This window comes from Barbatula barbatula (genome assembly GCF_947034865.1).
Source record: "Barbatula barbatula genome assembly, chromosome: 2".
NCBI classification, from domain to species: Eukaryota; Metazoa; Chordata; class Actinopteri; order Cypriniformes; family Nemacheilidae; genus Barbatula; species Barbatula barbatula.
Window position 1 is genome coordinate 27,281,546 of NC_136767.1, and position 14,960 is coordinate 27,296,505.

The 14,960-nt window shown below is 37.0% G+C and overlaps 1 protein-coding gene across 2 annotated transcripts; it reads left to right on the plus strand.

Annotated features, from left to right (window-relative positions):
* The first annotated feature begins 653 nt into the window (after positions 1 to 653).
* Positions 654 to 4,832, plus strand: hscb (HscB mitochondrial iron-sulfur cluster cochaperone). Of its 2 annotated transcripts, none has more exons than XM_079451172.1 (6): positions 654 to 1,071; positions 1,887 to 1,983; positions 3,349 to 3,438; positions 3,869 to 4,013; positions 4,270 to 4,317; positions 4,450 to 4,832. In XM_079451172.1, the coding sequence occupies exons 1-6, from the start codon at positions 734 to 736 to the stop codon at positions 4,542 to 4,544; spliced, it is 813 nt and encodes a 270-aa protein (XP_079307298.1). In that variant the 5' UTR covers positions 654 to 733; the 3' UTR covers positions 4,545 to 4,832. The 2 variants fall into 2 exon arrangements, with proteins under 2 accessions (XP_079307298.1, XP_079307297.1); XM_079451171.1 differs by having other exon boundaries at positions 745 to 1,071; positions 3,869 to 4,059; positions 4,450 to 4,532.
* Positions 4,833 to 14,960: the final 10,128 nt, after the last annotated feature.

Sequence of the window (14,960 nt, forward strand, 5' to 3'; positions counted from 1 at the left end):
AATAATATTAACCATAATAATAATATAAAATAGAGAACCACAAAGAAATTCCAAAAAGAAAACAAAAAAGTGTTTTAAAATACTGATTTGGATTTTTTATTAATGAAAAAAGCTCAATACAAACATATATGCCATAGCACATTACAAATATAACAAATGTCCAAGTGTTGATATAGGCTATATCATATAGCAAAGAGACAGCAATTTTGAATCATAAAACAAAAGATGTAGAAAAAATTTGATTTGTTAATATGTATCAAATATAAACAATTTTTAAAGTCATAATCTAATAACAGAAACATATGCAACATAGAAATAAAATGATGGGCCTTTGTATTTGTCCTAACCTAATTTAAGATCATTTACCATTATTGTTAAATCAGTAAACCAACTATTGAAACGTGGTCTAACTTTGAGGTATTTACATTTGTGAATAAAATATTTAGCTAGTACAATCGGTATATCCCTTAAAAAAATTAAAACTATTGTCATTCAGAAATATTTGGTATATTGAATCTTGTAAAAATCCCCAGTGGAAAAACCTATGATCTGTCGTTTCGATTTCAATTTGACAAAAAATAAAATAACTATTCTCCCAATTGAATCTATTGTGCAAAGCGAGTTTGTAAATGTGGTACCCTGTATCCACATTCAAGCAGCCGCCGTGTTTCCGAACCTTTATTTTGACACGATTCCAAACATACGACCGGAAGCGAGAGTCTCATACTTTTAAATGCTGTTACAGTGGACAGTCATGGCCTGTTTAAACAGACTGGGGTTTTTAAAAACGTTTCAAGGATTAAAGCATGCACACGGCTTTATATCAAATGGACAAAGTCTTGCGTTTGGAGTTTCGTGTTTCGCTTTGACGCCATGTTTCACTTTTCTCAAGGGCGTGTTTCATAAAGCAGCGAAAACAAACCTGACATTGAACTATAGGTGTTTCTGCACTATGACAGCAGACAGACCTTGCTGGAACTGTGGATCTTCTACTGAATTATTCTTCTGTTCATCCTGTAAAGTCATCCAGCCTCCCCATAACAACATCAATTATTTTCAGCTATTGAACTGGTGAGTTAACCGGTTGTTGAGAAAGTGATATAATTTATAACTATCAACGCATACCATGAATCTATATTACTCCGCTTTTCATCATTTATTCTCCCTTTTCTTTTTCTGAACCCATATATGCTCTTTCGAGTAGAACAGATAATGTACAATTTTAGTAGTCAACCATTTAATATTTTCATACAAATCTGAATATTTCTTTTTTTACAGACAGCCATATTGCTTTGCAGGACATTGACTTTAGGACACAAATCCTAAGGACCACTTTTCTGATACTTTAATTTAGTTTGATGCCTGTCCCTATTTACTTTCATTAAATTAAACGGACTGGGCTTGATATTTCTAAAACAACTGTTTGTGTTTTATAGAAGAAAAGTCATGTTGATTAATGGATGTGCAATTCATCGAAAATTAATCGTAATCCTCAATTTGATCATTCATCAATTACAAAAGCAAAATAATCGAGGTAAACGATTATTGTACCGCATTCCATTTAGCAAGGATCCTCTCTTTTCTTGTAGTATAAATCCACAGTGCTTCAGCAGTGCTATTTCTTTACATTTATTTTTCAGTTAAATTTGATTTTCTATGTTGTTTTAAAGGTTAATGAGTAATCGTGTAAAATAATCGAGATCTCAATATTGGCCAAAATAATCGCGATTTGGATTTGTGTCATAATCGAGCACCCCTATGTTGATTTAAACCAATATTATGATAATTAAATGTTCTTCACATTTCTCAGTGAACTGTTCCCGTAATGTATTAGTTGTAGAAAAACTCACCAGAAACATTTATAGTATTTGTTTCTCTTTCCTCAGTGAAGAAAAGTTTTCGTTGGACACCCAGAATCTTCAGAAAAGATATGTTGAACTACAAAGATATCTTCATCCTGACAACTTCGGCCAGAAATCATTGGTACTGACCTACACAATAATAACCTTGTTATGCAACGCTTCACAAATCTCAATGTTGCCAATGACATCCCATCACTTTGAAGGCATAGCGGCTGCCCACAAATACTCAAGTTGAAATGTTGAGATCACAGTAATGTAGCATTTGTTTTAAGAGTGTAGTTTATTGGTTTGAGTAAAATATCTAAAGCTTGTCATAAAAAGAAATGAATGAATGTATGGCATCTCAATTAAATAACACAACAATACCACAACCTGTATTACAGAGATTAGATCAGTGGTCTAAGAAGGATGTTTGTAACCCAAAGTTTGTCTCATGGGCGAAACCTATCCAGTATAAACGCAGAGGGATAGCAAGTAAAGAGAATGAAGGCATTAGATATGTCTAATCTAAGATGTAGGAGGCTACAATTCTGTAGTTATATCACAAAAGTAAATAAACATGTTTTGAGCAACATAATTTTCCATGAAAAACATGAAAGATATTTTAGGAGCATTAGTATTTTTGCTGTGACATTGTTTTGATGACATGAATATGGTGTCTGTTTTTTGTATTTAACAGAAAATCTCTAAATATAATGATTCATTTTTATTTTAATCATCATGTATTAAGCTCCACGCAACTACTTTCTGCCATTTGTAGGATGAATTTTCTGAACAGATTTGATGGTGTTAAAAGGTGTGAAGCTAAATGTAATTTATTAACTTTTTCTTTAGATTTTGGGGGGTGAAATTGAACCTACGTGCATACATGACCCTTGTTTCTTTAGTCTTTTTCATGCACATTCTCAGTTTAGACTGTAATCCATATCTGTTTAGATGCGAAGGTAAAGAGTATACATGCGATCATTCATACAAGCCTGAAGACAGCTCGTGGCTGATTGGTGCATGCGTTATGTACGCCGCCGTGTCTCCTGACAGCAAAAGCAAGCTGGATGTTCATCCTCCAGGGTCTGGCAACCTTGACAGCTGAAAATGTTTTTCTTCTGCAAGTCATTTCTTTCGTTTCTCACCTCTTATTCCACCTGACGTCTCGCTGACGAATCTCATCACAGCTCAGACCCTCTGTGTCCACCCACACGCTGAGATCCTTCAGGAAAAAAAACACAATTATCAACATTGCTGTTTTTTTTTTTTTTTGACAATTCACAGCATTCCCGAGAGGAACTCCTAACCACAAACACAGAATTTGTCATGATGTCTTAAAATAAATGTGACAGCCTTACGTAATTATATAACGTCCGGGAAAGTTAGAAAAGTTGGGCTTTTGTTTTGATACACTTGTTGTCTTCTGGTAATATCCTTTGTAGCTTTGTGTTGCCTGATAAAAGAATGAATGTAATTAGATGTGATCTGCTCCTGTTTTCAGAAAGAACAAGAGTATTCAGAAACACAGTCAGGCCTGGTGAACAAAGCTTACAGAACGCTTCAGAAACCTCTGAGTCGGGCCATCTACATGGTAAATTTTTTCTTTTGATAGTGTTTGTTGAGTATGAGAGAGAAGTGGGTTGTAAACAGCGGCCAAAACAATTATTTTGACACTTTAGTCTTACTTGCAAATGTGTGCACGTATATATACAGTACATAATAAAATATTAAACCATGTGGAAGAAAATCTGATGGCAAAAATTTCAAGTGAATGGATTTTTGCTGTTGTAATTGATAAAGCAACAGATTGAATTCGGCGATTTTGTTTCTTGTGAAAAACAAACTCTTGGCACGATGTTTTCAAATCTTTTGACACGCACTGAAATTTATGGGTGCAGTTTATACATATACTGTGTGTTTCTTGAGATTCTCTTTGCTGAACTTTTAACCTATTGATAGAGCTAAAGCGGACTCTTATTCTGGTTCACTTTCCCCTTTATAACCTGCATCTTCTGCTCTAGCTGGAGCTGCGGGGCGTTTTACTGGAGGAGGGTACGGATGCGTGTGCCGACCCTGCGATTCTCCTCGAGGTCATGGAGGTCAACGAGAACCTCGCAGAGACTCAGAACCAAGATGAGGTTGATGCTATCGGGCAGTCGGTGCGAGGTGTGTTGGACAAAAAGCTCGGAACATTGCTCCGTGCCCACGTACTGTATGTAGCTTGTAGCTTGTTTATTGTATATGGCTGTTTGTTGATGTAGGTTCATTCCATTGGAAAGTTCAAGGTTTCCTGGATTTATGTTTGTGTTTAATTCATTCATTGATTGTTCAGTGTGGTCACAGCATAACGCTTTATTTTGAAATCCTTTGTCAAAGGATGCTGACATTATTTTGTGCTGTTTCCCCCCTATTCTTTCACCAGATAAACTAAAGGATTTGGCTGAACAGATGACTTCGTCTCTGAACAAAGGTTTGTTTTGCTTTCTTCAACCTGCGACTTCCCAAATCTGACATTCACTTCCATGGCCGCATGCACATTTCCTTGGCATGCGATTGAGAAATTGCCTGGTTTTGTGTTTGACTCGCAAGTTTCTTTTTGCAGGTGATCTGCTGACCGCCAAAGCCCTTCTGGTTCAAATGAAGTACTTGTCAAATATAGAGGAGAAGGTGAAAAAGAGAATTACAGAGAGTTGGTAATAGAGCGTGAACAATTGTTAATAATTTAAACGTATTGTTTTGTCAGCCCCAGGGCTGTAAAAGCATCACACATGAGTTTGCACATTTTAAATGTACTATTTAATGTTATTTGTGAATGCTATATTATTATTGTTGGCATCTGAATAAATACACTCAAAGGCAATGTTTTTCATTATAAGGGTAATAAAACTTTTTAAAGATATGAAATAATAAACAAAGATAATTTTTTTTGTATGCAGTCATATATTGTTAACAATACTGTGAATAAAAATTTTAACTTATCAATTTAAATGTGGGACATTAATGCTCTTTTCCTTTTGAAAGAGTTTATCTTTATTAATAATCTTTATGGATCCTTTTGTTTCTCTTTTCTTCAATGCCTTATTTCATTTATAAAAAAAATATATTTATATAAAATGTAAATTATATAAAATGTACATATAATATAAATATAAAAACAAAAATATAATGTTTAATATAATTGTTCAAGGCCTAATTATATAAAAAAATAAAATACTCTCTAAAACAGTGTGAATGTACTGATTTCCTCAATACAGTAGCTACTTCTGCATTCAGATTTAAAATGTGAAATCCTACAAGACAAAATCTGTGTAACAAATAATTTTTTAGCCAATCCCTGTTTGAATCTCGAGTGCTCGTATGCATACAATCTCTGCAATGCTCTTTGTGATAAATGTTTTTTTATTTCTCTCTAATGGGGACTGATTCATTAAATTGTAAGTGGAGCAGGATTTTAGATGGTGTCATTACTCTGGACATGCAGTTTAAGATGTGTCTCTTATTAGATACTGCAGAGGCAGGGTTTCTTTATTGTACGAGTTTTTACAATCTCTTGCGGTGTTTTATGAATTAAATTACATAATAACGGGCCTAGTGAACCAGTACATATGTAATGTAATGTAATGAAATGTAAGCAGAGTTGGTAAGAAGTGTAAAGTTTCTACTGACCTGTAGGGGGAAGCATGTGACCTTACGATATGGGTTGTGAGTGGGTGGGCATGTTCTGCAGGTAAAAACCTCAATATCTGTGTGAATTATAGGTTTATGAAATTTATATTCCTCTTGTAATGGAAGAGTATCGCCTGAGCTGCTTTTATATTACTGTCTGACACTTCGATTTAACTGCATATAAAAACATGATTTTTGGCTCCATTTCAGATGGAAAATATTTATTTCCTCAAGCTGAGGTTTTACAAATTATTATTTACTGTTTTTCATAACCCTGGCTGTAAAGGGATGGGCTGGTTCACACACACAAAAAAATCCTCATTTACTCACCCTCATGTGATTTCAAACCATAACTATTTCTTCTGCACGACACAAAAGAAGATATTTTGAAGAAAGTTGGTAACCAAACAACATTGGACCCCATTGACTTCCATTGTATGGAAACAAAGCCACAGAGACATTTCTCAAAATATATTCTTTTGTGTTGCACATTAGTAATTCATATAAATGATAACATGTGTTTTATTTGGTGTAAACTATTATTTAAATCAAAAAAGTGCCTAGTTGAGGAGAGATGTGCATTACGAAGACATTTTGTAGGCTACCTGGAAGACAATAAACAAAAGAAAAATCGGTTAGATTAACATTTAAAGAGGAGCTTATAGGACCAATAGACCAAAATATCACAGAGTGCTTTATGTCACTGTATGTCATTTCATGTGAATTTTAATGCGATTGTTCATTTTTGGGTGAACTATCCCTTTAAGCGGCATCATCAAAGTCGACCGCACAACATACAATGTCGGAAGAAAATCATTGGGGGGTCCTTTCTTCACAAAATAAATTAATATAAATGATGACAGAAGTTTTATTTGGTGTATTAATATTTATTATATTTCAATTAAAAATGTGCTTTGTTGTAGAGGACAGATGCGCTTTTCCATGACATTTAAGGCTACCTGGAAGACAGTAATTCTTTTTTAAATCCTTTGGATTAACATTTAAAGAGGAGCTCGAGCAATAGACGAGAATAGCACAGAGTGCCTTACGGCACTGTGTGAAGTAGTCATTTCAAGTGAATGTTATGCAGCATCATCAACATCGACAGCACAACACACAACGTCGGAGAAAAATCATTGGAGGTTAGAAAAATTATGCCAGTTTACATTTAATCTTCAATTTTAATCCGTATACCACTGGAGCAGAGTTGCAAATGCATCCCCTTGCTTGTTTATTAAGTCAAGAAGGACAAAGTCACGTTCCTAAGTCTCCCTCACAGGAGAATGGTTTCCTTAATGCATGTAGATGTGCTGAGAATTAAACCACAGCTCAGACAGAGCGAGAGAGTGAGTGTGGGGAAGGGTGGCCATCTGATGTGATTATGATTCATCCCATAATCAGAAAGCATCTACCGCTCTGCCAAATGAATGGAAAAACATGATCGACCACTTCTGAAGCTACTGCTGTGTCCAACTACTCCTTCAAATTGGTTTTGAAAGAAAGAAGAGAATGAGACTTTGAGGGTGTGCGGGGAAGAGAAAATCCAACGTTAAACCTTCAGCGGAGGGGAAATTGAGTTGGATGGCATGAAAGTGAGCGGACAAACATGCATGTCTTCGAATGAGGCTGAGGTTATTAAGGGGTCTTATGCTGCCATTACGTGCTCAATAAGAGTGCCCATTTCAACCCGGAAATAAATTATGGAACGTTGCTTGTTCAATGTCAGCAGATACTTGCAATGTTTTAATGCAACCTAATCATTAATGTTTTAATGTTACCAAATACTTTGTTACTAAATTTGTTACTTCCAGTTTGGAGTGACCTATCTTGAATCTACCTTTCATATCTAAAGTTCTGGAAAAAGTAATCTCAACTCAATTATGTTCCTTCCTCCAAAGGAATGACATCAATGAAGATTTCCAGTCTGGATTCAGAGGACATCACAGTACAGAGACGGCTTGAATTAGAGTTACAAGTGATCTGCTTTTGGCGTCTGACCGAGGTTGCCTTGTTGTGCAAGCAATGTCGAGCTTGTGCAGAGGCTGCAGCTTTTGCCAGAGGGGATCTGAAATCCCCTGGTTAGGCCTTGTTTCCTTCTGAGGTTTTTTTGTCCTCCAATGGAGTTTTTATGTTCCTCGCCACCATTTGCATACTGTTTTGCACTGTTTGCCTGGCCGGGGGGCTGCTAGAATTTTATAGTTTTATTTAATTAACACTGCATATGGGAATGTATAGTCTGTCTGATATTTGACCTATTTGTTTTCTTGTACGGCTGCTTTGTAACAAGGGAAATTGTAAAAAGCGCTATATAAATAAAGCTGACTAGACTTGACTGGGAATTATCGAATTTCTGAGAGCACGTGAAAGCAGCATTAAAGGTAAAGGATTACAAAACTTTTTTGTATAAATACTTTTGACTTTTTTGACAGCCTTAAGTGCAGTTTATAATCGTGTTTTAAAATGTAACCGTGCATCTATGCGAAGTGGAATGCAAGCGCTGTGATTAATGTGCTTGAACCCCCTCCTGTCAATGTGGACAATGACGCACAAATATAAACAAAAACCGGTGTGTTGCCTACGGCATAGGTCCAACGCAGAAGTAATAATAAATGGTTACAAATACCCCCACTTGCCTTCATTACACTTGACCACTTGACTACTTTCATGACATATTTCCTGTTTTTGGCTCAAGTGTTCTGGTGGGGAAGATTCTAAGTGAGCACGTAGTATTTCTAACCTGATGGGACACACTTAGCAAGTGCAAACATTTAATTCATGTGTTTTTTCTAATTATATGATGCAAATCAGTTTTACAAAATACAAAACCTATCTCTGGAGTTTAAACCCTTAAAATGTGTAAAACTTCTGCACAACTTATTTTTACAGCGCATTATCTGTATTGCATCAAAGCAGCTGAACCAAAAAACAAACACAATGCATTTTAACCAAATATCGAATGAAGGGTCTAGTGTGCGTTAAGAGCACTGCACTTTTAAGACATTGGACAGTGGGGTATTTGGCCGCAGCTTTATTGAACAACCCAGTCAAACAGACTGTCTCTCAGATTTAGGGTTGCCAAGTTTGCAGTTTTCCTGCAGAATTGGGATACTTTTAAACTGCTGCCACATGTTGTATTTTATTCCACAGGTTAAAAGTGGAAAGATTTTTACTGTGTCCCAATCCACCTACTTATACCATGCCCTTAAAGTATGTACTGTATCTCCTTCGAAAAAGACGAGAAAACATCACAACGTCTTAGTTCTGTGTCAACCACCGTAGTGCTTTGAAAGTGGAGGAGTGAGCCATTGGTTGCAATTTGCAACCTCACCACTAGATAAATCTTCAAAAATACACAGGACCTTTAATGGCAGTGTTGTTAAGAAAGCAATTGATACAGAGCATGTCTATGTTCTGTGAATTACTACCTCACATACTGTATGTTAATGAGATATTTATCTTCAACAGTCTTTAACTAGTCTGCTGTTTGATGCTCTACATTATGAGTCGGTAATGTTGCATGTGGAGGTCATATATTAATCTGACTCACAATTCTTTGTCAAGCTCAGTGTGTTAAATAAACACATGACTCAATACGATGCTCTTACGTTTGTTTCAGTAACGGAAAATCAAACAATAATTACGGTTAAAATGTGCATTCAAGCAACGCTCAGAATTCTGAAAATAAAAGGAGTTTTCTTTTCGTAGTATATAGTGAATCTTTCTTTTGATTATAGGTTATAATGTGACCTGCTGCATGGGGCCGGTTGCATAAACTGCTGAGACTTAGAAATTAGTCATCTAATTATTTTACTTCTGTAAATCAGTTACATAAAAAGATAGATAAGGCTCATTGAAATACGATAAATAAGACTGATTAGTCCTCACTAACTGCTAGTCAGTGAGACTAGTTGTTAAGACACAGTCTTAACTAAGCGGCTAAGTTTATGCAACCGGTCCCATGCCATGTTTTTGAGGTGTTTCATACAATTCAGCCACGAAAGCCTGTGAAAATGGTTCTAGGTTTGTCAAAGTTCATAGTTGGCCAACAGTATAAAGATGAGAGCCTTTTTATGTACAATATAATGCTGAAGGTGAATGGTGTTAATGATGTTGCTCTCATTAACTTCAAAAGATTCTGGCCTCACTTTCAGAATCACCTAATGAGACATCGTCCTTCTCCTCTTTGACTAAAATCCATTAGGTTTGCTCCAGCTGAGAAATGAGAGGATCTCCCACCTTTGTGAAAAAATTACGACTGCACGCTCACTTCACTGCGGCGTGTCTCCGGACTTTTGATGTGAGAATCGCGAGAGGATTTCTGGGGAAATGTTTCTCGAGTAACGACAACTGCAGCGAGAGCCAAGAAGCTGGTGGGCGAGTATGTGGGTTCGAGCAGATGGCATGACTCACCAGCTTCTCCCAGATTCCAGTTTGAAATTTTGTGATCCACGTCACGTTATGTCAACCAAACATGCGTCATCGAGAATCCTGCCAATTACTTTCCTGGTGGTCGCGTGCATCGGTTGTAAACATGAGTTTCTTTTTCTCCATTTCTTGTTTATGCGGCAGTAGTAAGGGGGATAAGACGATTCAGCCCAAGACTTACCAGATTTTACTCTCATATACTCCTTTAATATAAAGTATATTAATATACTCTCATATAAAAAGTAGATTTTGTCATATAACAGAAGCACTTCATGTTATCATTATGGTCAACGACTCAACATCAATGTTTGTTATTGACAATCGCAAATTTATTACCAAATTTTCAAAATTGTTTTGTACCTTCAACAGGAGATGGAAGCGGAGATGTCTGTTATACTTTGCGAAAACCATCCATTAGCATTTTCATTCATCTCAATGGCCATCAGCTTGTACGTGTGGCTCTAGAAGTGCCGCTTTACTCAAGGGTTGTGAATGAATAATCACTCTAAGGTTGCGATTTTGTATTTGCTTCAATTACAGCACTTTGTGTACAAAAACTTGTATTGAACCAAAGAATAAAGAAAGAACACAGTTGTCACTCTTTTCCATAACCGAGCAGTGTGTCTGTATTTTGCACTTAAAACAGGACCTACAACCGTTTTCAGCTTCTACGTGAATGGAAAAAAAGGCATTAGAAATATTTGTAAAAAGTGGTGGAGACCCTGTCGCAAACATGAGTTGAGTTTATTCGTAATTGATGTTGCAGGAAAAAGCGTTTTCGAATCTCAGGCAAGATGGACTTAAATTATCTGTAATATTCTCCACTGAAGTATCAAATGGCTGGAAATGCGACAGAAAAATGTTGTGTGCACCGCGGGGAGCGTGGCCCGAGGGGATGCTGCTCGAGATTTTAATTAAAGGTTGGCGGGGCATCAAACCTCAAGGAGTATTGGAAGGATCAGAGAGAATGTGGATGATTAGTTATTCTTTTGAAAGTATAGAGGGTATTGTAGGAAATCTCAAAGCTCAGGTTTGGAGGGGAAATCTTTGAAAGCCAGCAGTCGAGAAATAAAAAGTCTAGAAATAATACTGATGTTCGGTGACTTTTCCCATGCCCTAGACTATGATGTTATCGAGAGTTGGTGGGCGACTCATGGATAAGGCATCTTCACGTTTCATGTGCTGTGAAAATTAAGTCGTCTTATTGCATTTGCACAGCGTAATAGATCAGATATCTTTTATAGAGTTCTGCTCATGTCAAATCGGGCTTTGAGAAAATCCACCCGTCGCAGAATATATTGCCCTGGTATGTTCTTATCACTACGCTGGAGTTTTATTTAAGTTTGTTAACCTGCAATAATAAAAAAGAAGAGCCTTGAAAAAGAGAGAATGTGTTCCACAAAGCTTTTGTTGTTTGGAGCTGGGGTTCACTAGAGATCAGAGTCCAATAAAAGTGCTCAATAACAATAGTTTTTTTGTAGAATGCGGTCTGAAACGTTGTGCTCTTTTTACAAAATGGATAGGACTGTTTAAAGTCTAATATATCTGTCTGGATTGCTAAAGCATTTGAGAGACTGTCTTGCATTTGCAAGTTTTGGTTTTGTCTGGGTCCTAATTTGACCAAATATGAAATTTCTGGAACAGTTTTGCTTTCAACCAGTCATAACCCTTATTTCAATGGCTAAAAGAGAGTGAATTCATGGTTGAATGCGGGTTGACAAGAATTTTATAAAAAGCACATAAGTCAGAATCCTACCATACACAGATGTAGATAAACGTAAATGTTATAGCTATGCAAAGTTCACAGTATAACTAAGGTTTTCCTCAAATTTGTTGCATGACAGTAGTTTACACTAGGGGTCCAGGGGTCTCCTGTATGGTGCAAGGGGGGCCTATTCAAAAATTTTCCCATGAAAATTTCATGGGAAAAAGATAAAGCAAAAATAATAAGTCACCTGAACATATTGTGTCATTTCTAATTGTTTTTTTGCACATGAATAGTTTCCAGAATTGTTCACATTTGTATCATTCTTGTGAAATGAAAGTTGCTACAGTACATGTGAATTGAAAATGTCTCTTCAGTGTTATGCTAACTATTTAAGCCTGAAAACATGATGTCGTCTTTAAAATATCACATTTACTATTTATCTAACAAAGTTAAAATGTTTCTTAACATATTAAAATTATGTATGTATAAAAAAAGTGGTCCCTCACACATGGTTCATCTCATTTGGGGATTTTTAATGCCTGATATATCGCCCCTTGCATCTTGTCTTAGACATTTACGAATGCAAAGATGTGTTAAATTGAGCTTGATTAGAATAAAGTGGTACTGCAACATTTAAGCTTTTGCGTTGAGTGTATTCTAGGCCTTATGCCCCGTTTAGACACCCAGCAACAAAGCGAGGCGATGTCATTCATTTCGATGGAGAGCCGACGACGACTTCTTGCGACTTGAGCGACAGCGACCGTTAGCGACAGGAAGTGGGCGTGTCTAGCTATGCGACAAAGTTGAGATTTGCTCAACTATATGCAAACTGTGAGTGACTTTCAGGAGCGACTACAAAAAGGAGTTCAGCAGCGGAGCTCATGTCATCCGTCTCTCTTCAGTTAATGAAGGGTTGCTGGTGGTCTGAACGTAGAGTAAGCCTGAAGACCAATTCACTCCGAGAATGATAAAGATAACAAAAAAAATACACCAGCAAACAAAAAACGTATTCAGAGCTTGAATGCAGCTATTTAAATGTACCATGTTACTTTTGATCCAATAATGCAAATCAACCCAGCATTTGGGTGGATACAACATAATACACAGTATAATCCAATAGTTGATGTTGTCCTGTACCCCTGTATCTCATCCTAAAGCATCTCTTCACACTGCAAGATCAAGCAAATTACTCTTTCCTACAGACTTTAACTCTGAATGTTTGGGTTTGAATAAACAATTACGGAAGTGCGGCCTCAGCTGTCTTCCTGGTCAATGATGGCGAGATAATGATGCTGAAGCTTTTGTACCATTTTCTTGTAGTTCAACAGCACTGCAACCTCTCCAGCAATACCTGTTTCCATGCCAACCGTATCCTCCATCCGCTCTCCTGCGACTTCTCAAAACAATAAACACACTCGCACAGAAAAAGGCTGATTATGTATTTCGTAGTCATCACACCTGTATTGATTCTCTGTGTCTTTTGATGTGTTGGAAGAAGATAGTGCGGAGTGTATCAGACAGGATGTCCTTCATCTCTGTGTTATTTGTGTGGACGTCCGTGATGGAGGGCTTCCATTGAGGCTTTGACACAAGATCCTGACAGCCACAGCGATCGGTTCATTGATCTAATCATTAACAAGAGGTAATACATTTGCTTTCTTTTGTAAAGCTTTCTTTGGCTCTCTTCATATCTATGGTGTCTTTTTGTCCCTGCACACACACTCTCAGAGAATATAATCATATCAGACCTGCCTATTGTGTCAGGGCCTCTGGTTAATATTGAGCTGAGCCATTACACGGCCTAGCGCAGGAGGCAAAGAGCGAAATAAAAAAAAACCTTCGCCTTTCCTTCAGCCATATTGCTGTTATTGCATTTGACAGGACAGTGACCACATAACTCAATCCTGTCAACGCTCAAATTGAAGGCCCTGAAGGAGTATTTGTTGCCATTGACCTGGGTTGTCCGTGGCTTCTGATTTATGAAATGGTACAACTCCATTGTGAAGGTACACAGTATATGTCGGCATTTTATGTCTTTTCAACTATCGCTCGGATGAATCCGAGTTTTTATGCATGATCTTTGTTTAGAGTCGTGCCAATCCAACCTGATCTCACAGGAATTTGTAAACAAACTAAATTGTACGATTCTAAAAAAAGCAGGACTGAAGCCCCTCTCCTAATCCCACCCCTGAATCATCCCCGGACGTGAAAGCAAATCATACTAAAATGTAGAAATAAGATCGTACGAATAAGCAGCCAAAAAGCAAATGAATTCCTGTAAGACTGTATTGACCAATCATCACCAATAAACTAAAACTTTTCCTTCTGGAAAGGTTGGAATTTTGGAAAGGTCAGGAACTGATTTCACTTTTTGTTTATTTTTTGTCACATAGTAGCAGCAAGAGTGAGTCTTCCGATTTATTTTGTGATCTTGACAGATTGTTGAGATTTTCATTCGCATTAAAGAAACCTATCTAACCTCTTTTTGTAAGGCTGGATTGTAAAAACTACTTACATGTCCTAACATGTCCTTAACTAAGGCCTAGTCCTGGTTTAAAGGGATAGTTCACCCAAAAATTTTATCTGTCATCATTTTTTGACCCTCGAGTTAATTTTTTTTGTTTTGTTGAAGAATGTTAGCAATTTCTAATTCTTGGACATCATTGACTACCATAGTAGGAAACATTTAAATGGTATTCAAAGGTGGCTGAGAACTGTTTGCTTTCCTAAATTCTTCAAAATATCTCATTTTGTGTTGAGCAGAACAAAACAAAATCTACTATGGTAATAAAAGAGGTGACAGAGTAAATGGTGACAGAATAAACATTTTGACCGAACTATCCCTTCTAACTAATCTCTGTCGGGGAAACTGTCCCTAAAAGTTTAAAATCGTGTCTTAAAACACTAACACAAGTAAATCGAGCCTAACTTTTCATTTTGTGTTTTACAGAAAGCGGAGAACAATACTGGGCCACAACACATATAAGTAGACAGTGACAAAATGTTCCTTTTATCAGGTGAATTATTGCACTACTGCCTCAAACTTTGCTAAAATAGAACCGTTTAGATAAATATTACACATTGTTTGCCAGGCACGTTATTAAAGAGACGCTGACGGTTTTTAAACCAGCCCTCATATGCTGCTTCACCGCTCTGTTGAAACACCTGGCACCTGCAGCTGCTAAATAGATCTGGCCCGCATAGCCCTCAGAGAGACGAGCTTCACGCCTCGCCGCGTCCCAGCTGAACGCCGCCTTTTCCAAGTTCTGTGACAAACTCTTGAGATTGAAATTAGCCTGCTGGGACAAAGGCTC

Excerpts from the sequence above, each read along its gene's own strand:
- hscb (XM_079451172.1), top strand. The coding sequence starts at position 734 with ATGCTGTTACAGTGGACAGTCATGGCCTGTTTAAACAGACTGGGGTTT. Across the intron at positions 1,072-1,886 it reads TATTTTCAGCTATTGAACTG|TGAAGAAAAGTTTTCGTTGG; the intron begins GTGAGTTAACCG and ends CTCTTTCCTCAG. Across the intron at positions 3,439-3,868 it reads TGAGTCGGGCCATCTACATG|CTGGAGCTGCGGGGCGTTTT; the intron begins GTAAATTTTTTC and ends CTTCTGCTCTAG.